The 25,550-nt window shown below is 52.1% G+C and overlaps 1 protein-coding gene across 4 annotated transcripts; it reads left to right on the forward strand.

The window, feature by feature from the left end:
* Positions 1-119: 119 nt before the first annotated feature.
* Positions 120-10,410, forward strand: DNPEP (aspartyl aminopeptidase). 4 transcript variants are annotated; one of them, XM_035007068.1, is made up of 15 exons: positions 120-176; positions 816-909; positions 993-1,081; positions 1,186-1,299; positions 1,552-1,677; positions 1,901-2,031; positions 2,314-2,389; positions 2,509-2,616; positions 3,365-3,442; positions 4,348-4,431; positions 5,470-5,630; positions 6,041-6,080; positions 6,205-6,306; positions 9,745-9,912; positions 10,276-10,410. In XM_035007068.1, exons 1-15 carry the CDS (start codon positions 171-173, stop codon positions 10,324-10,326), a joined length of 1,428 nt encoding a protein of 475 aa, XP_034862959.1. In that variant the 5' UTR covers positions 120-170; the 3' UTR covers positions 10,327-10,410. The 4 variants fall into 4 exon arrangements, with proteins under 4 accessions (XP_034862959.1, XP_034862960.1, XP_034862962.1 ...); XM_035007069.1 differs by having other exon boundaries at positions 138-263; XM_035007071.1 differs by lacking the exon at positions 120-176 and adding an exon at positions 565-625.
* Positions 10,411-25,550: the final 15,140 nt, after the last annotated feature.

The following is a 25,550-nucleotide window of genomic DNA, read 5'->3' on the forward strand; positions in this document are numbered from 1 at the left end:
AGGGGCGGAGCAGACGGCGCGGCGGGGGCGGGACGGGCTGTGCGGCCAAGCGAGGGGCGGAGCAGACGGTGCGGCGGGGGGCGGGGTGGGGCGGGGTGGGGCGGGGCGGGCTTAGGGGGCGGGCCGAGCACGGGGGCAGGGCTAGCGGACGCGGGCCCACGCGTGGGGCCATGCAGGTAGGTGTCCACGGCCCGCCCAGCTCTAACTCCGATCCCAGACCCGGCTCGGAGCCGGCTCAGGCCTAAGCTCAACAGCGCGCTGAGGTGAGGGCTGTGCCTGACCCAAAGCGAAACCGAAAGTCCGGCCTCCGTGACCTGATCTTCCTGGGGTTGGAAAAGGGTGGCCTGCGAAAGACTGGGGGCGTGGAGGGGGGGGTATTCCCCGGCCAATAGGATTTTGGCTCCTTGGTGCAGGCGGGCTCCGAGTTAGGGGCCCTCTTGGGAGCTTGGAGCTCGGAACCCACCGGGATTTCTGGGCTGGGCGGGCACCACTGGGTGGGGGTGGGATTTAGGGGGCCGGGCTGAAGCTCGAATTAGGGGGCGGGCCGACTTGGACGAGCTGGGCGGGGAGCGCTGCTGGGGTTCTGATACTTTGGCTAGAGGGCTGGAGCTTTCAGCGGAAAGAGGTTTGGCCCGGCATCTGCGTCGGTCGGTGGGAGAAGGGGCGGAAGCAGAGGTCTGAGCCTTGGAGCGATCACTTCGCGGGAATGGGGCTTATGGGAATGGGGGGGGTGGTTTCCGGGGCCTGGATAATATAGGTCAAGGGTCCCAAATCTCGTAGGAGTCTGAGCAGCCCCCCTACCCCGCCTCCACTAGGTGGCCATGACCGGTAGGGCCCGCAAAGAGGCGGTGCAGGCCGCGGCCCGGGAACTCCTCAAGTTCGTGAACCGGAGCCCCTCTCCTTTCCACGGTAAGTGACCAGGACAGGGGAGGAGGGTGGTGGCCGGTGTGCCTCCTAACCGGCTTCCATCGCTAAGCGAGGGCTTTCTACAGCCGTGGCCGAGTGCCGCAGCCGCCTTCTCCAGGCTGGCTTCCATGAACTCAAAGAGACGGAGAGCTGGGATATCAAGCCGGAAAGCAAGGTACGTTGGGTGGGGTGGGGACCGAGAAGCAGGTCCCGAGGCCGGGACTCAAAGTCCTTTGTGCCAGCCGGCTAGATAATCCAATCAATCTCCCCCCGCCCCAGTACTTCCTGACCAGGAACTCCTCCACGATCATCGCTTTTGCTGTGGGAGGCCAGTATGTTCCTGGCAATGGTTTCAGCCTCATTGGGGCCCACACGGACAGCCCCTGCCTCCGGGTGAGGAACTGGGGCTGCGCTGGGGTAGGGGAGGCATCAGGGGAACCCAGGGCAAAAGGGAAGGGAGAGGTACAAATTGGGGGCTCTATTCCTGCAGCGGGGGGAGACTTGTCGCCCCCTTCCTCCACACTTTGGGCCCTTCTCTGTCAGCGATATTCTTTCTGTGTTCCTTAGGCCTCCGCCCGTCTGTCTCACCTCCAAATCATACCATTCGGCCTTCTCTGACTTCTCATTCCCCATCTTCACACTTAGGTGAAACGACGGTCCCGCCGCAGCCAGGTGGGTTTCCAGCAGGTTGGCGTGGAGACCTATGGTGGTGGGATCTGGAGCACCTGGTTTGACCGGGACCTGACCTTGGCTGGACGCGTCATTGTCAAGGTGGGAACTGGGGTTGGACCTGGGAGGTTCTCACCTTCAGCAGCCTGAAGATTGACTGTGACCTTCCTTCAGGGTACCTGTGGAGAGCCCCCCCCACCCCCAGGGAAGGGGGAGTGGGGCAGTCTGGGTTCGAGCATCATGTTGGTTAGTCTGGGTGAAGTGGGGGTCTTAACCCGCTGTGGTTGGGAGGCGCCCTGGTTTGACCTGGCCCGGTGGGCCACAGTGCCCTACCTCAGGCCGGCTGGAACAGCGGCTGGTGCACGTGGACCGGCCCATTCTCCGCATCCCACACCTGGCCATCCATCTGCAGCGCAATGTCAACGAGAACTTTGGGCCCAACATGGAGATGCACTTGTGAGCCTGGGGCAAGGGCCGTGGTGACTGGGAGGGATGGCTGTGGCACCAGGTGATGGAAGGGGCCCCGGGGGACCTGGGACCCCGCTACCTCATGGTCGCCACAGCCAGGTTCTACTCTCGGGACCCAGTTGTTGATGTCCGAGGGCCCTCATAGCTCTGCCATTTGGGAAGCAAACTGGGAATCGAAGGGCAAGGGCAGTTCCCATTGGGAGATGCCCGAGCTCAGGGGTGCCATGTCCTCCAGCTCGCCCCACACTTCCCTCATGTGTCCCCCCACAGAGTCCCCATTCTTGCCACAGCAGTCCAGGAGGAGCTGGAGAAGGGGACCCCTGAGCCTGGGCCTGTCAATGCTACAGTAAGAGAGTCCCCTGCTCACAGGAAGGGGGGAGGAGAGGGGGAAAGGACTGATTCCCTGAGAAGGGGGAGGAGAGGAAGAGCAGACCTTCTTCCTCCCAGCATGCTTCTGCCCTGCAGGATGACCGGCACCACTCGGTCCTCATGTCCCTTCTCTGCGCCCATCTGGGACTGAGCCCCGAGGATATCTTGGAGATGGAGCTTTGTCTTGCTGACACGCAGCCTGCGGTAGGGAATGGTTGCAGGGACTCATGGGTGGGGATCGCGGGGATCCTGGCCTGCCCCAGCGTATCCCCTGAAGCACTCACCACCTCGGCCAGTCCCCCGGTTCCTCTCATCCCTCTTCTTCCCAGTAGACACCATGTCCTCAGCCTCCAGGCCAGTGGTTCTCAAAAGGGCACTTTCGTGCTCCAGGCCTGCCTCCTTGGATGCCTGCGTGGGCCCTGGGAATCAGCCCCTCCACAGATTTCTCCCCTCCTAGGAGTTTCTGCTGCAGGTGGTCGCTGTGTACTTTGAACCCACCCTGGCCCTGCACCCCTGAGGGCAGAAGTCCCGGATACGGCCCCCGTTTTTCTGGAGCCTGCCCTCGAGTCCCTCCCGGTTGCCCACAGCAGGAGATTATGAAATCTTCGGATGTTTGGTCCTCTTTGAATGTGCACTTTCTGGGCTGGTCTCCTCTTCTGTTTATTTCCTTAGCTTTTCTTGTGTCCGTTCAGCTCCCCCCTTTTCCCCGTCCCACAGGAACTGGTAGGAACCGTAGACCTCATCCTCCCATCCCTCAGCTCCTGCCCAGCTCCATTCCCCGTTGTCCACTCAGCCCGACCCAGCAGGATCCCAGCGCCCGAAGCTGGGGAACAGGGCGGGCTTGCACACAGAGCCAAGGAGGCTCGCTCAAACCCAGGCCTTTGGGAGCAGGGAGAAGCAGGTGAGTTGGGGCGGAGGGTTGAAGGTTGGGCCGACTGTCCTGTCTTTCTAGGTCCTGGGTGGCGCCTACGAGGAGTTCATCTTTGCCCCTCGGCTGGACAATCTGCACAGCTGCTTCTGTGCCCTGCAGGTGAGCAGCAGGGGTGCCCCCAGGCGGGGCACACCGCCGGGAGAAGCTGTGGTCGGGGGACTGCCTCAAGGCCCAGCAGGTCCTAGGAGGGCCACTGGCCACCTCCTCCGTCTGCTGGCACTCGGGGGACTGTGGGGGGGGGGGGGGGGGGCTGAGGTAGGGGAAGGCGGAGAGGCCAGCTCGGGCACCATGGGGTCTCCTCACCTGGCTCACTGCGTCTCTTTTATATTAGCCTCTGCTTCCCGGAGGGGCCTTCGTGTCTCATGAGGCAGCATCATCCTCCTTCCTCTGCTCCCCCTGCCCTCCAAGCTTACGCCCACCCAGCCTTCTGTCTGTGCCCTTAGGGTCTCCGTGGGGCCGGCTCTCTTCCTTCCAGTCACCTTGGAGTGACCTTCTTTCTACCCTAGTCAGTTCTATTTCTTTCTTTCCTCTTGCTCTCTCTCTTTTCATCCCTCTCTCTCCCACCCCATCCTGTTCTCGGAGACAGGCTTTGGGCCTTAATGGAGACCAGGGCCGAACCTGGGACCTGTGTCCCCTTGATGGAGTCCCAGTCGCCTCTGTGGACCTCGATCTTTTCACTGGGGCCTGGTAGTTTATGTGCTCTGTGTGCTGTTTTTGACTTCCCAGGATTCTCCACTCTTCTCCTCCATGTTATTCATCCTCCTGCCTTTCACGGAGGCAGGTAGGGGAGCACACCCAAAGGGTGGTTCTCCCAGCCCAGCTGAAAGGTCTCCCGCAAGCCAGCCAATGCCCTAAGGGACAAAGGCCGGTCAAAGGCCCAGCCCGCTTCATCCCGGCCGTGACAACAACAGGCAGCCGGGAGTGTGAACCTGCCAGGTATTGGTGGGCAGGGTTATGGAAGAAGGAGCAGTGAGGAGGATGCTCTTGATTCCCCCCCCAAACAGGCTTTGATCGACTCCTGTGCGGCCCCTGCCTCTTTGGCCGCGGAGCCCCACGTGCGCATGATCGCTCTCTATGACAACGAAGAGGTACGTGGAGGGCCCTGTGGAGGGTCTCTTCTGTGGAGGGGGTCCCCTCTGTGAAGCTTTCCGCAGCCAGCTTGTGCCAGGCACCCCCCGTAAACCAGGGCTGTTCTGGAAACCACAGAGCTGGAAGGCCTATGCTCCCTTAGCACTTGGTCGCCCTGGCTCAGCTTGTATCAGTTTCTAGAGGTGTGACCATACCTCCCGTGTGCCACATGGTGAGCTCCTCGAGGACAGGGACTCTGCCCTTCATCCTGTAGCCCCAGGGCTCAGCACATGGTGGGGCCTTGCTCTGCGCACTCCCGTGAGGTGCGCTCTTAGACACCGTCACAGAGCCTGAGCAGATGGGTCCTTCTCTCTCCTGGAACTGTACGGGTCAGAGTGAGCAGTTGAGGACAGGTCTCTGCTGTCCTGAGCACTTGGCTGCCATCTCAGGATGCAGGCCGCCCGGCTGTTCCCGCTCCTGCCATCATGTCTATACTGAGTGAGGAGGACAGGAGGAAGGGGCAGAGGGAGAGTGCACGCCCATCCTTTTAAGGCGCAACCCGAAGGGGGCGTTCCTCACTGCCGTGTTCCATGGAACTCCGTCGGCATGGCCACATTAGCTGCAAGGGAAAGCTGGGAGTGTCCTCTAACTGGGTGGTCCTGTGCTTAGCTGCAATTTGGGTGTTTTCCTGTGCAGCATAGCGTGGATAGTTCGCAGTCTCTGTTACGTGCATAAAAGACGATTGGCCAGTGTGGTGGGGCACCTGTGCGAAGCCCCAGATGTGAGGGTTGGGGGAGGAAGAGGGGAGGAAGGTGCAGGAGGCCCACAGAAAGTGCTCTTCCTGCCCCAGAGGACATAGGACTAGTTCGGCCCCAGCCTACCCTCAGGTTTTCAGGGGCACAGCGTTGGGGAAGTGGCTGACAACACCCCACATTCCTCATCCACTGAGTCAGCAGAGTCCTGGACACCAGTGGTGGTCCTGGGTGTGGGGCCCCTCTCCCCGGCTTCCGGCTCTGGCCCCTGAGCCCAGACCCCAGAGCAGTGTCTGCTGTCACCAGGTGGGCTCTGAGAGCGCCCAGGGGGCACAGTCATTGCTGACAGAGCTGGTGCTGCGCCGACTCTCAGCCTCACTCCAGCACCTGACGGCCTTCGAGGAAGCCATCCCCAAGTCCTACATGATCAGCGCAGACATGGCGCACGCCGTGCACCCCAACTACCTGTGAGTCTGCCGGGCCAGGCGTGCAGTCCTCACAGCTGGAGACCCGAGTGGAACCTGCCTTCAGGCTCAGCCCCAGCCCCAGGGCCCCAGCTTCTCCCCCCTTCCCCTTCCTCCTCACACTGGCCGGAAGGTCAGTGGTGGCTTCCTTTTGACTGCGCCAAGACGCAAATGGGTCAAAGTCATGTAATGCCCAACCCGGGTATGTTGAATAGACTCTCTCTACAACCTTCTTTCCACCCACTGCTAGAGGATGCCTGGGACACTGTTCGGCATGCCCCTCAGGTCCTACCGCGCTGGGTGGGAAAGAATGCTGTGGTGCATTAGTGATGTTTCCAGGGCATAGCTAGAGGTGGGTGTTGGGAGACCCACCTCCTGTTTGCCATCCACAGCCGTGACTCCATCTCTTACAGGGACAAGCATGAGGAGAACCACCGGCCCTTGTTCCACAAGGTGAGATGCACCTGTTTCTCCTTAGGGACTTGAAGGCCTGGCTGGTTCTGGGCCCCATCTCCTTCCCTGTGGGCCCATCACCCGCGAGTGCCTCACCCTCGCTTCCTGGTTTCCCTCTCCCCAGGGCCCTGTGATTAAGGTGAACAGCAAGCAACGCTATGCCTCGAATGCGGTTTCAGAGGCCCTGATCCGAGAGGTGGCCAATAAGGTCGGGGTGCCCCTGCAGGTGAGGCTGGGCCCTGCCTGGGAAGACGGGATAGAGTGGGACTGGGGGGGCATAAACAGATGATGCGTCCCCAGTGAAGTGGGGGGGTGCACACCTGGGAGCCAACCTTTGGTGGCTGGGCCTCCAGTAGAGCGAGAAGAATGGGTTTTGGATCTGGGCAGAGCTGGAGTCAGTGCTGGGTGTGCTGTGGGCTAGCCCCGTGACTGTGGACGAGGTGCTCCGTTTCTCTGGGTCAGTTTCCACACCTGTTAAATGGGGCTGATGGTGAGGCCTCTCCTGCTGGATTTCTGTGAGACGTGAAGATACGGTGTGCTTGTGACACGTGGGTTTAGTCCTGCTTTTTTTCCCATCCAGCTCCCTGTGTTTCTCTTCCACACCCTGGGCTCCTCCATAAGTGAAGTTCAGGGCTGGGGAGACTGGAACTGCCACCTGCTCATTTTCATTCTTGCCGTGGCAATGGCCCATGTCGTCAGAAATAGGTGGAGGTAGAGCTATAAGGGACTGGGGCCCAGGAAGTCCAGTGACACACAGCAAGCAGGTCCTGGTGGGTCAGGACCAGGTGCTGGCATCCTGCCTCCCAGTTCAGGGCGCTCTCTGCCAAATGGAGCCCCCCCTTGCCCCACGTAGACCTGAATGTTCCCTTCTCGGGGAGACCTCTCTGAGGAAGTGACCCTTGGAGCTGAGACTTTAGAAAGAGGCGCTGTGGGTGAGTCTGCAGGGAGAGCATCCCCGCAGAGGGAATGAGTGCAAAGGCCCAAGGGGCACAGGAGTGCACTCAGCCTGTCAGGAGGGGACAAAGCCAGAGTGGTAGAGGCGGGGTGAGAAGCGGGGAGAGAAGCCTACCCAGGCCAGTCATGCAGGGCCTCCTAGGCCATGGAAGGGGGTCTGCATGTTTTTCTAAGGCAATGAGAAGACATTGGGGGAATTTTCTTTAATTAAACTCACAGCAGAAGCAGGACATGTGTACTTTAAAAAAAAAACCAGGAAACACAAATAGAAATAAGAAAACATGAACCCACAGAGATTTGTGTATATGCTTTCAGATTTTTTCTTTTGCATATACTTAACACATATTTTATAAAAAGTGGAATCATTTTGAATGTATTGTTTGCTTCCTCTTCACTCTGTATTCTCTACATTTTCATTTCGGTACATTTCTGTTTCAGTAAATTTGTACCTAATCCTAATGCACAGATTTTTTTTTTTTTTAAAGTGAGCTCTATGCCCAGCGTGGGGCTTGAACTCACAACCCCGAGATCAAGAGTCACATGTTCTACCGACTGAGCCAGCCAGATGCTCCCAGATCATTTTCAGTTTTCCCTAGTTATCCCCAAAATATTCTTTACAGATTCTTGTCCCACCTGAGTATCTAGTTCAGGACCACATGTTACATCTGGTTCATATGTTGCTTAAATATCTCATAGTGTAGTGCAGCCCTCACCACCCCCTTTTAAAATAACGTTGATTTGGGGCGCCTGGGTGGCGCAGTCTGTTAAGCATCAGACTCTTGGTTTTGGCTCAGGTCGTGATCTTAGGGTTGTAAGATCGAGCCCCGAGTCGGGCTCTGCCCTCAGCGCAGAGTCTGCTTGGGATTCTCTCTCCCTCTTCCTCTGCCCCTCCCGTTCGTGTGCTCGCTCGCTCTTTCTCTCTCTAAATAAATAGATAAATCTTCAAAAAAAGTAAAATAAAATAACATTGACTTGTTGAAGAAATGAGGCTCATCATCCCACATGATGTCTCACTTTCTCGGTTTGTCTGGTTGCTTCTTTGTGGTGGTGCTTAGCTGGTGCCTCTAGGCCCTGCATTTCCTGTAAATTGGAATTCATGCCCAAAGGCTTGATAGATTCAAGTTAGACATTTTTGGCCAGAAGACCTCATGACTGGTGTGTCCTTCATGTTGCATCATACATGTATTATCTGGGTGATCCGCCCCTAGTGATGATAAGATTGAGCACCTGATTGGGGTGCCCTCAAACCCTCCATCATATGGGGGCTTTCCTCCTCTGGCTGGACGGTAACTGTGTCAGTGATGAGTTCTCTATCAACCAGACACCTAATGGTTTTGACACCCATTGACAGTCCTTGCAAAATCAGTAATTCCATCCCTCCAATTCATCCCTCTACGAGTCATCCCTTCAGATATTAGCTGCTATTCTTGAGAAGCGGAACTTTCTCCCCATCAACTAGGGCTATTTGGTTATCATGAAATATGGTTTCTGCTGGAAAGACCAGATAAATGCCCATTCTTTCCCTTTAATAACCAGTTTTCAAGGTGACGTATGTTAATAGCCACTTCAAGAGGTGACACATAGCGGTTTTTTTCTTTTCCTTTTTCTGACATTAAATCAGATTTTCATTGGTTCAGTGTAGATCCAATGCACTGTAGTAATTTTATTTTTTAAAGATTTTATTTATTAGAGAGAGAGAGCACGCAGGGGGAGGGGCAGAGGGGGAGGGAAAGAGAATCTCAAGGAAACTCCCCACTGAGCACAGAGCCTGACACGGGGCTCGATCCCACGACCCTGAGATCATGACCCGAGCCAAAATCAAGAGTCAGATGCTTAACCGACTGAGCCACCCAGGCGCCCCTGTAGTCACTTTATTTCATCGTCAGATAGTCATAACTGACCAGTGGGAGTCTTGCCTTTAGACACGCGTCCTTTGACAGGACTTTTCAAAAGTTTTCTTGCTTTCTGTACAACAAGAAATTGCAGGCTCATCTCATTCATTTCTCTCCCTAGACATGGCAGCTTTGGAAGGATGGTGATTTTGGAGACTGTGGTCTGACACCCTGAGTGTCTGTTGTTATTATGGGGGACAGTGCTTTGGGGTCACTTCTGTTGACGTAGCTAGAAAAAAAAATCTATGTTTTGAAAACCATGAGTTAATACTATAATTCTTATTCAAAAAAAATAATAGTTATTACTTAATCTGATTTTATAATTCCCTCACACTGAAAATCTCAACATTGTACATCATATTATGACTTTCTTATTTATTTTTTTACCAGAATATAAAGGAAATGGTTTCGGAATGCCAATAGCAATATTTCTAAAAACACTAAAACTGCTGAATGATTGTTCTTTGTGTGTGTATGGGGGCGGGGAGAGAGTGTATGTTAAGCAAGCGGTTGATATAAACGACACATTTTTTTTTTTTAATTCCCTTGCCTGCTATGGATTCTTAATGGAAGGCAAGATGGTGGTAGCCAGAATGAGGGTGGCAGTAGTTCAGACGGAGAAAATGGGACCAATGCAGAATATACTGTCCTCTGGGCCTGCCATTTAATGTGGGCTTCCTGTTTTCATTCTGGTCACATCCACTCCCTGAGGGGGCAGAAGCGGGCCCCTCTCAGCCCTGCAGTTCTTAGGCGCCTTCCTCCTTGGGCTTAATGAGCAGACACTGCATGCCGTTCCGAGCCTCTCCACCCTTCCCTAGGATCTCATGGTCCGGAATGACTCTCCCTGTGGAACCACCATCGGACCTATCTTGGCTTCTCGGCTGGGGCTGCGGGTTCTAGATTTAGGCAGCCCCCAACTGGCCATGCACTCCATCCGGGAGACCGCCTGCACCTCAGGAGTACTCCAGACCCTCACCCTCTTCAAGGTGACTCCTACCTGACCCATCCTCGCGGCAGCCGGGCTCGTTCCTCCTCCAGTGCCCGGATGGGTTGCTGGGGCAACATCGTTGCTAGGTGGCCGGCTTGGGTGATGGGAGCTGGCTGTCTTGGGACTACCATGTAGGAGAGGAAAGGTCCCCATTCTTCTCCAGGCCCAGGGGCCCTGATCAGCCCCCAGAGGATAATGAGAGGATGGAGAGGGGGCGGGAGATGACAAGACTGGGAAAGTTGTCAAGTGTGGGTGAGCACCGTGCCTCTCTGGCTCGGCCCTGTGTTGGCGGGAGGTGTGCCGCAGGGCACCCCCAGCTGGCCTCCACTGATTCCAGATCCCGTGTTGCTTTCCATTTTAGGGCTTCTTTGAGCTGTTCCCTTCTCTGAGCCGTAACCTCTTAGTGGATTGAGGCCTCTTGGAAAGACTTCTCTTGCACTTGAGAAGTGGTCAGTTGAGCTGAAGCTGGATTATTAAAGTGGATTTCTCACTCAGACTCATTCTGTTGTACTTGTTTGGGAACCGCAAGGGTGGGAGTTGAACCTAGCTTTGACCTCTGAAACCAGAACAGAGTGGGTAGGGAGGAGGCAGGTAGAGGGGGCCGCAGCTCCTGGGAGCTGATGGAGGCCTGATCCCGAATCTCTTTTCCTCGAGGCCATGCCTGAAGTCGGTGACAGGTAGGTGGGTCCACAATTGGAAGGTCCCTTCTCCCATCCCTAGTCCTCTTTTCTGGGAAGTGGCCTCAATGCACTTGCATTACCAGAAGAGTCCAGGAGCCCTTCTCAGTGCCGTGAGGTCTCCATACCCAGCATGAGGCCCCCAGAGCCCGCGCATTCCTCTCCCTGCCCCACTCAGTCTCGTTAACTTTTATAAGCAGTCTCTTATTATTCAGTGTTTTTTTCCTCTGGTTAATAATTTCCACCCCATCATTTCTCCCTTCTCCTTTCTTTTTTCTTCCTTTCTTCCTCTCCCTCCTCCTCCATTCCCTCCTCTTCCTGCTCTTCTTGTGTTTGTTCATCCCCCTTCTTTGCCTTGCAGTTTGCCTAATTTGTGGCTTCCCCCGAGAGCACCAGCAGTCTTACCTGTTAGTGCTAAGTGTGCTGGTGACAGACGCTGCCATGGGACACCAGAGGGTGACAAGGCTCTGGCTGGCTGAGGCTGGCCTTCAAAGGCACGCTGCTTTGGAACCGAGCGCCCCCTAGTGTTGATGTCCTAGGATTCCCGCAGAGCAGAGACCAGGTGGGGCCGCACCTGATCACCTAAGTCTGGAGGGTTTTCTCAGTATGCCGTAAGCATGAGATAGGAGTATTTTTATTTCCTTCCTTGTCCTTTGGTTGAACTGGGTGATTTTTGGAGGATGTATGGTGATATCTGGACTCACGCAGCCACTGCCATCCCATGGGGACTGCTGGTGCTGTTTGTAATAGTAAAGTGTGGGCGGTGTTGGCTAGTAACCCACCCCCATCCCTCACTTTGATCACTTGGGTGGACTTGGCCCAACTTCCACCTGCCAATAGTAGCATTTCTTTGCCTGGGGGACATGCGTTTGCTGCGTGTCTAGTTTCCCACTGGAGGCATTTGGAAGTGCTAGGAAACATGCTCCCCACCCCAGAGACTCCAACCAGAGACTGTCAAGACTCTAAGAAGACTCCAGCTCCCTCACATCTGGGAGATCACTCTGACATGGGTAGTTGACACTGGCCCCCTGACCCTAGCAGAATTAAGCCCGGTAACAGGCCCCTTCACTGCCCGCCCTCCCTCCCTTGTCTCGCATCCCCACGCCCCTACCGGCGTTTCCCTCCACCTCCCAAATAAACTCCTTGCACTTGGATCCTTGTCTCAGGTCTGCTGCTGGGGGAGCCTAACCTAAGCTAGTGTTCCTTTGAGAGTGGGAATAAGACAAGGATGCCTGGTTTTCTATTTCCAGTCAACATCGTACTGTTGGTCCCCAGCTTGGGGATAAGGTGAGACAGGATAAAAGGAACACTGAAAGGGGAGGAGTAAACTTCCTTTTGATATGATTTGTTACATAGAAAATCTGAAGGCTATATTACTTGAATTAATATCAAGATAGCTGGCTGAAAAACCAATATACCAAAATTAATTCTATTTCTTTAGGCCAGCAATGAATAATAGCTAGAAAATGAAATTTTTAAAAGGACAACTTCCACAAAGCATAATAATCAAGTACCTACGAATAAGCATTAAAAGATTTCTATAGAAAAAATTATATGAAAGGAGATCCAAATAATTTGGAAGATAGGTGTTATTTGTGGATGTGAAAATCAATATTGTAAAAATACTGGTTATCCTCCAAATTGATAAATAGATTCATTGCCATCCTAATAATGTAATGGGTTTGCTCTTTTCTGCTTATAAATAGTGGAAGTTGACACGTGGATTCTCTAGTATATATGGAAATAGCTAAAACAATTTGAAGAAGACAATCGCCTTACCAGTTATCAAAGCTTATTACAAAACTGATTAAGACAGTATATGAATTGGTTCAAGGGTTGACTGACCAGTGACAAGTGAATATCTGATACTTGATTTGTGATGAGAGTGGCAACTCAGATGATCTTTTCAGTAAATTGTGCTATGAAAATTGAATATCCATATGGAAAAGTTAAGTTGGAACCCTCCCTCCCACAATATGCAAAATCAGTTGCAAATGGATTTTAGATCTAAATATAGATGGCAAAATAATAAAGCTTTTAGAAAATATTAAAGGAGAGTATCTTTATGATCTTGGTTAGGGGAAGATTTAAATAGGATACAAAGAACACTACGCATAGAGGAAAAAAATTGACATATTTGACCTCATTGAAATTAAGACATCATTAAGAGGATTAGAAGGCTTATTTGCAACACATGTAATTGACATAGGGCTCATATTCAGAGTACATAAGACCTACAATCAGTAAGAAAAGTCAGATATCTAAAAGAATGGGCAAAATACTTAAATGGGCACTCCATAATAAAAAGCCATTAAATATATGAAAACTTCTTGCTCTACTTCATTAGTCATCTTAGAAATATTGGGTTGAATCGTGGAATTGTTTATGTTTGACCATTTTGACCTACAAAATGGCAATTTCATAGGGTTTAATCTAATATAAATTAAAACCATGATATGTCCCCACTGTACACCCATTACGATACGTGAAATTTTTAAAATCTGACAATACCAAGTGTTGGTAAGGATGTGGAACAACAGTAACTCTCATACAATGTCCGTGAGAATGTGAAGTGCCAACAGTTGAGGACATCAGTTCAGCATTAGCCTCATCGACACAGCTACTCTACTCCCTTAGACCTCCTCAGTAAAAGTGAGGTAAGGAAACGGAAGGACTCCATAAACCGCTTTTTGCTCCTTTTCCTGCTTCTCTTCTTGCTAAGACTGTACACCCACTTTGCACATGCCACATAAGGCAAACAGCATATATCCTCCCTGTAAGGGACAAAGAGTTAATGATCTCTTTAGAATAGCTAACATCTAAGGAAGGGCCAGATGAGAATGACCGGACGAAGCCCTCCTATGCGTATTCCAGACAACCCATGCTAGACATCTCAACGCCAAGCCCGCTTGGCTCCAAGGAATAATACCTGGGTCCTTGTCTTTTTTCTAACTGGTTCCTGGATGCTTGAGAGGACACGTACACTGGGCCACAATCCTCAGTAAACACCCCAGATACCAAGCAAAGATGAGAATCTCTCTTCCTTTCCTTTCTGAGTCACTCAGACACTGCCTCTCTACCTGCACTCTCTCTCTACCTTCAACAAACTCTGTTTTCATCTCCTGCTGGCTTGCATTTGATTTCTATCTTGCATGCAGCCAGAAACCCTCTTGGCTGGTCCTGTGGGACCCTTCCTGGGTCCCTGGCCCCCGCCTGCTGACATCAAAAGCATTTGCATGTGCACCAAGTATATTCATAGCAACTGTTCCTAAGATTCCCAAACTGGAAACAACCCAAGGGTCCATACACAATACAGTAGATACTGGGAGAGATCCCAGTTTTGTGGGGGCTGAAACATACAATTTGGGGACCCTCTTTAAGTAAAAGAATACAAAATTACAAATAAAAATTTAGTATGAAAGCAAATATAAGAATGAGGACATTTAAGGAAGAATTATATGCAAAAGCCACATGATCATCTCAATAGATGCAGGGAAAGCATTTGACAAATCCACCATCCTTTCATGATAAAAAAAACAACAAACATTTAACACCCAGAAAGAGAAGGGTACTTCCTTAATCTGATAAAGGGTATCCATGAAAAACCCACAGATAAACATCACACTCAGTGATGAAAGAATGAAGGCTATTGCCCTAAGGATCAGAAACAAGACAACGATGTCTGTTCTCACCAATTTTAGTCAACATTAGACTGGAGCTTCTATCCAGGGCAATCAGGCAAGAAAAAGGTGTAGCTAGAATGAAAAATATAGTATAACAAATTACTTTTGCAAATCATATAAAAATATTTGATCATGGGGGCGCCTGGGTGGCTCAGTTGGTTAAGCAACTGCCTTCAGCTCAGGTCATGATCCCAGGGTCCTGGGATTGAGTCCCGCATCGGGCTCCCTGCTCTGCGGGGAGCCTGCTTCTCCCTCTCCCACTCCCCCTGCTTGTGTTCCCTCTCTCGCTGTGTCTCTCTCTGTCAAATAAATAAATAAAATCTTTAAAAAAAAATATATTTGATCATGTGAACACATTGCTAGGGCTCCTCCCAGAGCCTTGGAAGGGATCTGTGAAGATGAGGACCCCCAAAACTGGAGGTTCCTCAGCCTCTGAATCGTAGTGTAAAGTTATCACACAATGGAAGACTATAAAGCAATGAAAATGAATACAGGTACTGTTTCATCCAATGATACGGGTAAGTCTTTAAACTATAATATTGAGGGGGGATGCCTGAATGGCTCAGTTGGTTAAACATTTGACCTTGGCTCAGGTCATGATCCCGGGGTCCTGGGATTGAGCCCCGTGTTGGGGTCCCCGTTCAGTGGGGAGTCTGCTTCTCCGTCTTCCTCTGCCCTTCCCCCCACTCATGCACACGAGTGCTTTCTCTCAAATAAAATAAAATAAACAAAATATAATTTTGGGATGCCTGGCTGGTTCAGCCAGTAGAGTATGTGACTCTTGATCTCGGAGTCATGAGTTTGAGCCCCACAGTGGGCATAGAGATTACTTTAAAAAAATCAAATATATGGTGCCTGGGTGGCTCAGTTGGTTAAGCATCTGCCTTTGGCTCAGGTCATGATCCCAGGGTCTTGGGATTAAGCCCCATGTTGGGGGGGGGGGGTCCCTGCTCAGCAGGGAGTCTGCTTGTCCCTTTCCCTCTGCCCCTTCCCCTGCTCATGCTCACTCCCTCTCAAATAAATAAATAAAATCTTTTAAAAAATACAATATGTTGAACAAAAAGCAGTCAGCACAAAATAATACATATTGTAATTTAGTGAGTTGAATAGTGTCTCCCCAAAATTGCTGTCTCCCTGGAACCAAATTGGAATGTGTCCCAATTTGGAAATTGGGTCTTGCAGATGTAATTGGTTAAAGTTCTCGAGAAGAAACCCACCTGGGTTAGGTGGGCTCTAAATCCATTGATTAGTGTCTTTAAAAGAGAAAGGAGAGGGAGATATGGACACACAGAGTCATAGCAGAGATGCTGTCACAGGCCAAGGAGTGCCAGGAGTCCCCAGAAGCTGGCAGAGGCAAACAAGGATACTCCGTTGAGCCTTTGGAGGGAGCATTCCTCTGGCAACACCTTGATTTTGGACTTCTGGGCCCAGAAGTGTGAGAGAGTACATTTTTGTTGTAGAGGGCAAAATGGAGTCCCTCACGTCAAGCAGGTGCCGGCGTCAAACAATGACACAAGCAGATAAGGTATTGATACCAGGACCTATCTCTGGGACCGGCATCAGCCGACACCCCAGAACTGATAATGAGCAGAACCAGAACAGGTCTGCAGAGACCCCAAACCAATGAAATCCCTTTAAAAAGGGGAGCATTTTGGCAGCAACCTGGCAGCAGACTCTTCAGACCTGACCCCTCTATGTCTGACCACTTAAAAAATGCAATGGCCACTGAAGCCTCTGCCCAATCGATCTCTGAACAGAACCGAGATCCTTCTCTGCTTGCACATCAGAAGCAGTCAGTGCCGAGAACGGACCCGGACCAGACAGGACCAACGCCTTATCTCAACGGTGCGCCCCACAGACTGACTTCGCGTTTGGTTCGTTCACTTCCTGCACCCCCTGTTATCTTGTTTGTTGTGTGGTTTGTCTTCTACCTTGCTCTGTGCATTGTGTAAGAAGCCGAGTTTAATCACATGGTGAGATGTCACCAAGTTTGGAATCCTGAATCCGCTTTATAATTGCAATTTAACTTTGCTTTATGACTGAATAAAGCTGACATTGTGGAAAGACACAACGCGTGGGTGCGCCTTCCTAGTGAGCTCATGACATTTGTTTGAAGTCACCGAGCTTGGAATTTGTTGCAGGAGCCCTAGGAAGCTAGTCCACCATGTAATTACATTTCTAAACACCACTCTTCAGAAATGTGTGCTTAAGTAACACAACACACATCCATTGTTGCACAAGGACAAGGATAAGGAAGGGAGTTATGCCCCCAAAGTCAAGAGAGTGATTAACTTTGGGGGGGAGAAGGGGAGATGTAACCTGGCAAGAACAAGGAGGTGTTTCTGCGCGTATTGGCAGCATTCGGTCTCCTGGAGAGCACGACATGGCTGTTCACACTCTAATAATCTGTTGAGCTGCACCCTATGTCTTTAAATAAACTTTAGTTTATTTGTATCACTTTTCACAACCATCAGGTAAAAATACTCATAAAAGAGGGGGTTGGAATGAGGCAGCTGGGTGGCTCAGTCAGTTAAGTGTCCGACTCTTGATCTCAGCTCAAGTCTTGATCTCAGGATTGTAAGTTTAAGCCCTGTGTTGGGCCCTACGCTGGGCATGGAGCCTACTTAAAACGGGAGCGGGGGGGACCATAAAATCCTTCAAACACAAAAGTTGGCATTAGACACATTCTAAATTGAAAGAGGAGAGGAGTTCCTCTAAGATGATTGGGTTATTAGATGTAAAGATATGCCCCCTTCTTGCCCAATACACCCGCGAAGCTCAGGATAGGCCCTGGGGAGAGAGTAGATGAGAGGGTCAGTGGGGGTCTCCTGGAAAATCCCCTTCCCTTGGCCAGGCTACCTTTGCTTCCCCAGGGGGTGCCGCTCTCCACTGAACTCAGCTGCCGGGGACTGGAGACCACGCTTCCTTTGCTCCCTTGTACACAGCCTCTTTTCCAGATTTCCACCAGGGATGATCACATCCTCGAGGGGAGACCCTGTTCCCTCACAAAGGGTCTTACAGACCTCAACACAATGATATTATCTCCTTCCCTGGATATCCACAAGGAGGCACGTTAATGGAGGCCCATGCCTTGCTCATTGCACCCCCTCCCCACCCCTCCCAAATAACCCGCAGACAAGAAGCTCCTGCGGAGCCTCCAAGGCTGAGTCCGGCTTCGGTGAGGCTGCCTCAGGGCTCCCCCTCTCCCCATCAGGGTGAGCAGCCTCTGTGCTCTGGGACTAGCTGGGGTCTCTCCCATCTTCCCGATGAGCTGTGAAGCAGGACTCCTGAGTTCTGCTCCTGATACTCCTGCAGACCAGGCCTGCCCTTCTGGGTTTCAAGGTCTCTCACCCACCGTGGGGCTTGGACTGTGGTCGGAGAATCCCAGGGAGGCTGAAGCTGAGGTGGAGCAGAATTCCATTCCCACCAGGTCTGTATAGCATGTGTTGTTCTCACATCCAACATTGCCATTCCATTCTCATGGCTCCCTCACAGGATGCCCATCTAACGGATGTGAACATTGAGGCAGAGACGTTTCCTACCTGTCTCTGGACCCAGAGCGCCTTTTATTTATTCAACAACTAGGTACTGAGCATCTACTCTGAGATCGGTCTGGAGCTAGACACTGACTTGCCCCCTCGCTCTCGCAACTACACTCCAGTGAAGAGGCAGAAATGAACAAGTCATTATGAATAGTGGTGTGTGTTGTGGAGGAGAAGAGGGGTAGAAGTGAGGTGGTAATGATGCGAAGGGAGAAGAAACACACCTCTGAGAGGGTGGTATTGATGCTGAAACAAAGGGACAACAGTGAGAGCGGGGAGAGGAGGAAAGAGTTTGCAAGAGCTCAGGGGTTCACGAATGCAGAGGAAGCCAGTGTGGCTGGAGCACGGGGAGAGAGAGAGAGAAGGCAAAGACCGGAGAGGGAGGGGAGGCTAGGTCATGCTGCGCCTTACAGGCATGGGGGGGACGGTGTCAGCGATTAGTCTGAAGTGTAAAGGAAAGCCGTGGAAGAGGAGTAAGCAGTGGAGAAACATGCGTCAATTCCTATTTTAGAAAGCTCCTCCTGGTGCTTATAAAAGAGATTGTTGGGAGGCGAGTGGAACAACACGAATTCTAGGCTCCTGGGACACACCTCAATCTATCAGTTACTCCAGGCAACCAGACAAGAGGCAATCTCAGTAGCAGGTAAGAGATGATGGTGGTTTGAACCAGGGCGGTGGTATGGGGTTTGGAAAAGATAAAGCTTATCAAGGCCTGGGGGGTGGGGGTGGGGCAATGATAGAAAGGCGGGACAGTCATGGCCAATGTTAACTGAGCACTTACTATGTGCCAGTCCGGTCTACTTCTAAATGTTTCACAGAGTATTCAACTAATTAATCCTCCTAGGAACACTGTGAGCTAGATACTATTATCATCCTCATCTTAGAGGTGAACTGGGGCCCAGAGAAGTTAAAGTGCTGCCTGCAGGTGCTTGGGTTTGATCGCAGACAATCTTACCTAGCACCCTGTCTGAAGGAGTACCCAAATAGGGGATCCTACTTCTCAAGAACTATGCCCAGACGCTGTTTACAGATTTTCATTTACACATGATAGCCACCTCCCCCGCCGCCCCCCCGCCCCATCTTTAATCCTTGGAGATAAGGAGGTGGAGGCAATGCTCCTGACACCCTCCTCCGGACACCCTCCTGTGTGATAGGGGTGTCCGGAGGGGGTTCTAGAGCGAGGCTCAACTATAGTCAGGAGCAGCCCGCTTTTAAAAGCAGGACTCTGACGCCAAGACCCGGAAGAGCCCGGATTGGGGGCCTTGTAACCAGCCGCCGCAGTTGGCCCAGCTGCCGGAGGGGGGCGCTCGCAGCCGCTGCTGGGGTCTGGCCTAGGCCGCCGGCTGGAGCAGACGCTCCGACGCGACCATGCAGCAGCGGGCGCGGCGGGCGCGGGGGGCCCGGGGACCTGTGGGGATGCGTCTGATTCTTTGCTTCGTGCTGTTGAGTAGCTGCCCGGGGGGCTGGGACGCCGTTAGTCCCCACGGTCAGGAGGAAAGCTGGGGGAAGGGCCGGGAAACGGGGGCTGCGGGAGTGGCGGGTGCACGAAGCTCGGGGAACTGTGTTGGGTGGGGAAAGTCGGAAGGCATCTTGCAGGCGGGGGGTGGCGGGGGGCGTTAAAAATCGGAAGGTGGAGGTAGGACGGAGGAGAAGCGAGCCCCAGGGGAGACTGAGGGTTCAGCAGGAGGAATGGAGAGGACCCCGGGTGGGCCAGGGGACACAGATCCAGGCCACGAGGCCACGGGAGAAACAAGCACGCGCTGAGGGCCAGGGTGGAGGTGCCTGGAGGTGAGGGGTAGGCAGAAGGAGCGGGGCGCTCAGGCATCCAGTCCCGACGACCTCGAGGAGATGACTGGGCCCAGCCAGGCGCCTGGGCTTACTTACCCTCCAGCCTGGGGACGCAGGTTTGGGCAGCTGTGGGAGGACGCCTGGCCTTACCCGCACTCGTGTTCCTCACCCTCCACTTGTCCTCCACGGGTCCTTGAACTTGGAGACCAGTGCGGAGGACTCCATGCGAGGCCCGCGCTCTGCGGAGGGCTGGGTGGGCGGCGAAGGGGTGGTAGGCCCTGTGCGGATGCCTGAACCCTTTGGCCTTCTGGATTCTGCCCCACCCACCCCGTCTACCTGGACTGAGGAGGATCTGTATGGTAGAAGGGTTATTCCCCACATCGTGCAGCTGGGTATACTGTGGCTTCCAGGATGAGATCCTGGGCTGCCAGCCCTAATAGTCTGAACCCAGGTTCCAGGTTTATTCTTCCAAAGATTCCAGAACTCTTTTCAGCTCTTCACCCAGGAAGCAGCTGAACTTCTTCCCCCATCCCCAGCCTGTCCGCCTGTCTGTCCATTTCAATTTTTGTAGCCCTCTGAGGCTCTGCTCACCTGTCCATCTACAGGCTGTCTCTTGGCCCGAAGACTCTGCTCTTACCTGGAAGTCTGTGCCAAGGGTGAGTGAGACCCAGAGGATAAAGAGCAAAGGGCGGAGATGAAGGGAGAGCTGATAACCCGGGAAGGGGGAGGGATCTGAGAGTGATGGTGGAGAGGGTGCTGCTTCTCTGCAACCCTGACCTCCTGAAGGCTTTTGGCCAATGTCCCTGCTAATGCCATTCTGTGCCCTTAGAGGGACAGGGCCAGGTGGGAATGCAACCGTCCAGGTCCTGGCAAGAAGTCATCAGCCTGGCCTTCCGATACTGGCAAGGTATGCTCCAGCGGCTGGTGCCTCAAGGTGAAAGCAGAAGAGCTGAAAGAGAGAGACCAGGCTGTCAGGTGTAAAGGTGGGGGAGGGATCCCCGGCTTGACATAAAAAGCACCTTCCACAAATTTCTCTGCCTGGAACTTTCTCATCATACTCACCTTTGGAGCCTCACCTGCCCAGATCCTGAGCTAGACAGGGTTGGTGGTCTCCCAGGCTTCGTGGGGAAGCTGTTCTCGCTCGCCTTCTTTAGAGGAGCATGGTAGAGGCGATTAGAAGTCCCTGGAAGAGGTTGGCATCCATCTCCTTGGGACTAGCCCCGTACCCCTCCCCACTGTGCTATTCAAGTGCTCAGAGCCAGGGATCATGGGGTCTCCAGTCAGACCCTCCCTCCCCCCCCCCCCCCCCCCCGCCCCGCCATACACACATAGTCCAGATTCTGAACTGGGTTGAGTAGGCAGCTCAGAGTTTATGGCAAATAGAAGCATGACAGATGGAGCTGGAGAGTGGGAGGGGATTCCTTGGGGGGCGTCTGACCCTTCTTGAAAGCAGGGTTTCATGGTTGTAAGGGGTTCAGAAGGGAGATCTGCTTGGAGTTCAAATGACTGCTACTGATGATCATGGTGTCTAATGTGCCAGTAATGCCTTAGAGCTTTAAAAACATTGTGTACATCCTCAGCTTCATTCAGTTCTCCTAACAGCACTGTTGTTAAATTCACATTTGACCACTTACGGTGCACCAAGCACGGTGCTAAGAAATTTACATGGATTATCTCCTGTAATTCTCTCAACAATGGTTCATCATTTCATGGATGAGAAAACTGAAGCTCGGCCAATTTAATTAAGTTGCCCAGGGCCACAGAAGTAGTAAGAACAGGGGTTCCAATGCTGAGGGAGGCAGAAGGCAAACTCCTGCCCCCCAGCCAGTCTCTGGATCCCTCCAATGCCCTGTGGTCCTTACACACTTGGGGGAAAGCAGAAATTCTAATCACACTCTGGTTTCTGGGGTGGGCCAATCCAGCCGTCCCAAGTGTCACCTCACACTCCTCCCTTTCTTCCTGCAAGACTGTTCTGGAAGGATGATGACCCTCAAGATGTGAAGACCCAGAAGATGGAGGACATGCCCAGGCTCCATGCCTCAGAGACCTGCATGAAGGATGCATAGGCAGCCTTTTCCATCATAACCACTACGCCAAGGTGGGTGAGGCCTGTGGTCTGTCCACACTGCGCATGACTGGTAGACAGAACAGTTGGGAAGGAAAGGAGTGTCAGGGTTGTAGGTGGGATCCATCAGAAGTCCAGTGGATAGAATGAAGAGAGCACCTGTCTGATTTCAGCCCGAAGCAATACCATGATACATTGGTCATGTCTGCAAAAGGAGGGGATTTGGACCCATGGCTACTACTTGGTATCCCTGGCTTAATCTTTGTTTTCTAGGGGCAAGTGCAAAGAGAAACTCTGATTGCTGTTCCCTAAGGTTAGGGGCCCTCAGGGATTTTGAAATTCTTCATTTGGATCCCATCTCTTTTCCTCTGGGCCTTTTCACCATTTCCTCTTCACCTTTGACTCCTGCCTTCCTTCCCCTCAGAGCCCAGTGACCAAGGTGAACAAGGAACAATGCTTGGACTCTGAAATGGTTTCAGAGGTCCTGAACCAAGAGATGACCAACCATGGCAAGGCCCCCCTGCAGGGGACGGCTTGGCCTTGTCCAGGAAAACTGAGCCCACCCAGGGCCTGTTTATAGAGGGAGGCAGGGTGAAGGAGGGAATAGACATTGGTTGATAAGGAATGAAAAGACTTCATTCCTTATGGCTGAATGGAGAACCTTCTGGAAGAGAGGGCCTGGAGGATGGAAAAGAACAGAGCTTCCAATACAGAGCCCGCCCAATCCAGCCTCTGCCGCTGCCCAGCTGTGATCTTGGACACATTCCCTAGGCTCTTCAAGTCCCTTCTTTTACATCTGTAAAATCGCAATGCTAATAAAGGCGACCCCCCTGGTGTTGCTGTGTGGATTAAAGACAATATATGAAAAATGCCAGTGGTTATGGGATTGAGGGGAAATTCTCCCTTTCCCCACTGGAGGGCGCCCCCACTTTCTCTCTCACAGAATTTATCACGGATTTCAGCAACTGCAGGATGCAGGGTCTGGGGGCCTCCAGTGGCCTCTTGTAAGATCAAGCACAGGCACAGAGCTTGAAGGGCCTGCAGAAATCTACTTGGGAGGTCTTACAACTTAAAAGAAATATTGGCTCTCTGTTTTTCTAAGAAAATCTTGAGTATGACATGACCCTAATCCTTACCTTGCCCATCCATCCATCCATATCTATATATCTATGTAAATTTCTCTTTCTCTATACACACACATACATACATATATACACATTTATCTCTAAATATAAATCTAAAGCTACGATCCTTCAGTGGGACAAGAGTACCCAGAGCCCCTCCCATTCAGCTTCCCCCTTGCCTTCTCTGTGGTGTGGAGGAAATCACCTGGGGAAAAAGGTCTCAGGCATCCCCTTGGTCCCTTGAGCTCTTGGGAGCCCAGGTAAAAAACTACTCACCTCTTAGTTATCATTCATCTTTAGAGCTGAGAAACTGAGTGGGCAGGCCTGGAGCAGAGCCAGACCTGGTCTCCTGACCCAACTTTTCCCCACCCCAACCCCGCCTCCTTTCTCTCCAGGGCCCCAGGAGAGGTTGAGCTACTCTGCACATCAGACTTCTCCACACTAATGATAGCCTGAGGAGGTGGCATTTGAACTTTGACCTAAATGACACTAGGAAGCAGCCCGGGAAGATCTGGAGGAAGAATCCCCAAGGCAGAGAGAATGACAAACACAATTGCCCTTAGGTGAGATTGCAGGGTCCTTCAGAGGAGAACAGACAGCAAGGCGTGTGGCAGGAGAGCGGCCCAGGACTACTCAGCATTCATAGTCTATAAGACAGGATTTGGGTTTTATTCTAAGTGCAATGGAAATCATCAGCGAGGGAAGGGCAATGTGATAAATATTTTATAAAGATACAGTGATCTGCTGGAAGATGGATTATGAAATGGACGGGTAGAACCAATTCGAACTGTTTGGGGCTACTGAGTTGTCCAGGTGGGATCTGGTGGTACCCTGGACTAAGGTTGAGGCAGCATTGCTGGGAAGCTCCAAGCTGGACTCAATCCAGAGGCAGCCTGCACCTCAGAGGTGCTCCAGCCTTTTACCCCTTTCAAAGAAACTGGTCTTCCTGTCTGTCACCATGGCAGCCAGGCCTCCTTAGCTTGGATTGGTTGCTGGACCACATCGTTGGTCCTGTGACTGACCCCACAATGGGGGCCGGTTGCCATGGTTCTATCAAGTGTGCAAACAAGGAGCTAACATTCTCCTTCAGGCCCAGGGGACCAACCAGCCCTGTGTCTAATGGAAAATCCCTGGAAGGAGTTAAGATTAGAGATGGGGACCAGGGAAAGGCCTGTAGTCTGACGGCACCTGAGTCCCTTGTCTCAGGCCTTATTCACATCAAGACTGCTATGGAGACTTGCTTGCTCTGCATTTGGTGGGGAGGGCTGGGGAAAGGAGTTGCAACCCCTGCCTCAGAGCATTCACTGAAAATTCCTTGTTTCTTTCCATTTTAGGCTGTTTTTGAGCCATTCCCTAGTCTGAGTCATGAGTCACGAGTCACAACCTCACAGCTGATTGAGGTCTTAGGGGAAGCCTCCCATCCCCCACACCTTCCTGGTGCTCTCAAGAAGGACAATTTCAGGCTGATCCAAATTTGGATCCAAATCCAAATGAAAGCCGATTTTCAAGCAAACTCTTTCTACAGACTTGTTTGGAGGCAGGATGGGTCGGGTTTGGACCTGACCGGAGCCTCTGAGGTGAGAGAGGTGGGATCAGAACGCAGGGAAGGTTGGGGTGCGGGATTCAGAGAGCAGAGCCCTTGTTGCCCCCAATGCCTGGGTTCCGATCCCTTCTTTCTCCCCTCACAGATCATTTCTAAGGCAGATGAAAGGCAAGATGGAATCACAGCTGGAGGGGCAGCCATCCCCACCCACATCTCTTCTTTTTTTTTTTTTTTTAAGATTTTATTTATTTATTTGAAGAGACAGACACAGCGAGAGAGGGAACACAAGCAGGGGGAGTGGCAGAGGGAGAAGCAGGCATCCCGCCGAGCAGGGAGCCCGATGCGGGGCTCGATCCCAGGACCCAGGGATCACGACCTGAGCCGAAGGCAGACGCCCAACAACTGAGCCACCCAGGCGCCCCACCCACATCTCTTCTATCTGTGGAAAGAAAGTCTTCCCTCCAGACCTCGGGTCTGGCAGGCCTGGGACCTCACTCTGCCTGTGAGGTTCACAGTACCTTCTGCGCATTAGGGTCCTCTACAGACCAGTCATGCCAGCTCAAAACCCAAGAACCCACACAGAGAATTCTGTGACTATAGGCTTTGCACATTTAACATTCTGATACCTGTGGTCACTTTGCCCCTGGGAGAAGGGGACTATCCACCATTGCTCAATCCAACCAAACTCCAGACATCCCATGCCTCAAGCTTTTTATTTCTCAAAGCACTTAGCTCATTGATCCTCACAAATAGGAGCACATGGGAAAGTACCAAACCTACGGTCTGTTGAGGCTGATGTGACAAAATATTATAAACTGGGCAGCTATACACAACAGAAATTTATTTCTCACAGTTCTAGAGGCTGGGAAGCCACTAGGAGGCTCTGGCAGAATTGGTGTCTGGTGAGGACCTGCTTTCTGGTTCATAGACAGTGTCTTTTCACTGCCCTCACATGGATGAAGAGGCAACAGATCTCTCTGGGATCTTTTTTATAAGGGCACTACTCCCTTTCATGAGGGGTCCACCCTTAGGACGTAATCACCTCACAAAGGCCCCGCTTGCAAATACTATGTTATCATTTTGAGGGTTAGGATTTCAACATGTGAATTTTGGGGGGACACAAATATTCAGATCATTGCACCTACCTACTTATACAACCCAGGGAAATTAAGAGCCACTCCTCTGATAATACAGGCTTAACCATGCTGCCAAAG

This window comes from Mirounga leonina, unplaced genomic scaffold (assembly GCF_011800145.1).
Source record: "Mirounga leonina isolate KUSES-001 unplaced genomic scaffold, KU_Mleo_1.0 Mir_151, whole genome shotgun sequence".
Lineage (NCBI taxonomy): Eukaryota > Metazoa > Chordata > Mammalia > Carnivora > Phocidae > Mirounga > Mirounga leonina.

What these genes read in the sequence shown, in the direction of transcription:
- DNPEP (XM_035007068.1), top strand. An exon ending in CTGGGCCTGTCAATGCTACA is followed by an intron (nt 2,390 to 2,508) that starts GTAAGAGAGTCC and finishes TCTGCCCTGCAG; the next exon opens with GATGACCGGCACCACTCGGT. An exon ending in AGGTCGGGGTGCCCCTGCAG is followed by an intron (nt 6,307 to 9,744) that starts GTGAGGCTGGGC and finishes ACCCTTCCCTAG; the next exon opens with GATCTCATGGTCCGGAATGA.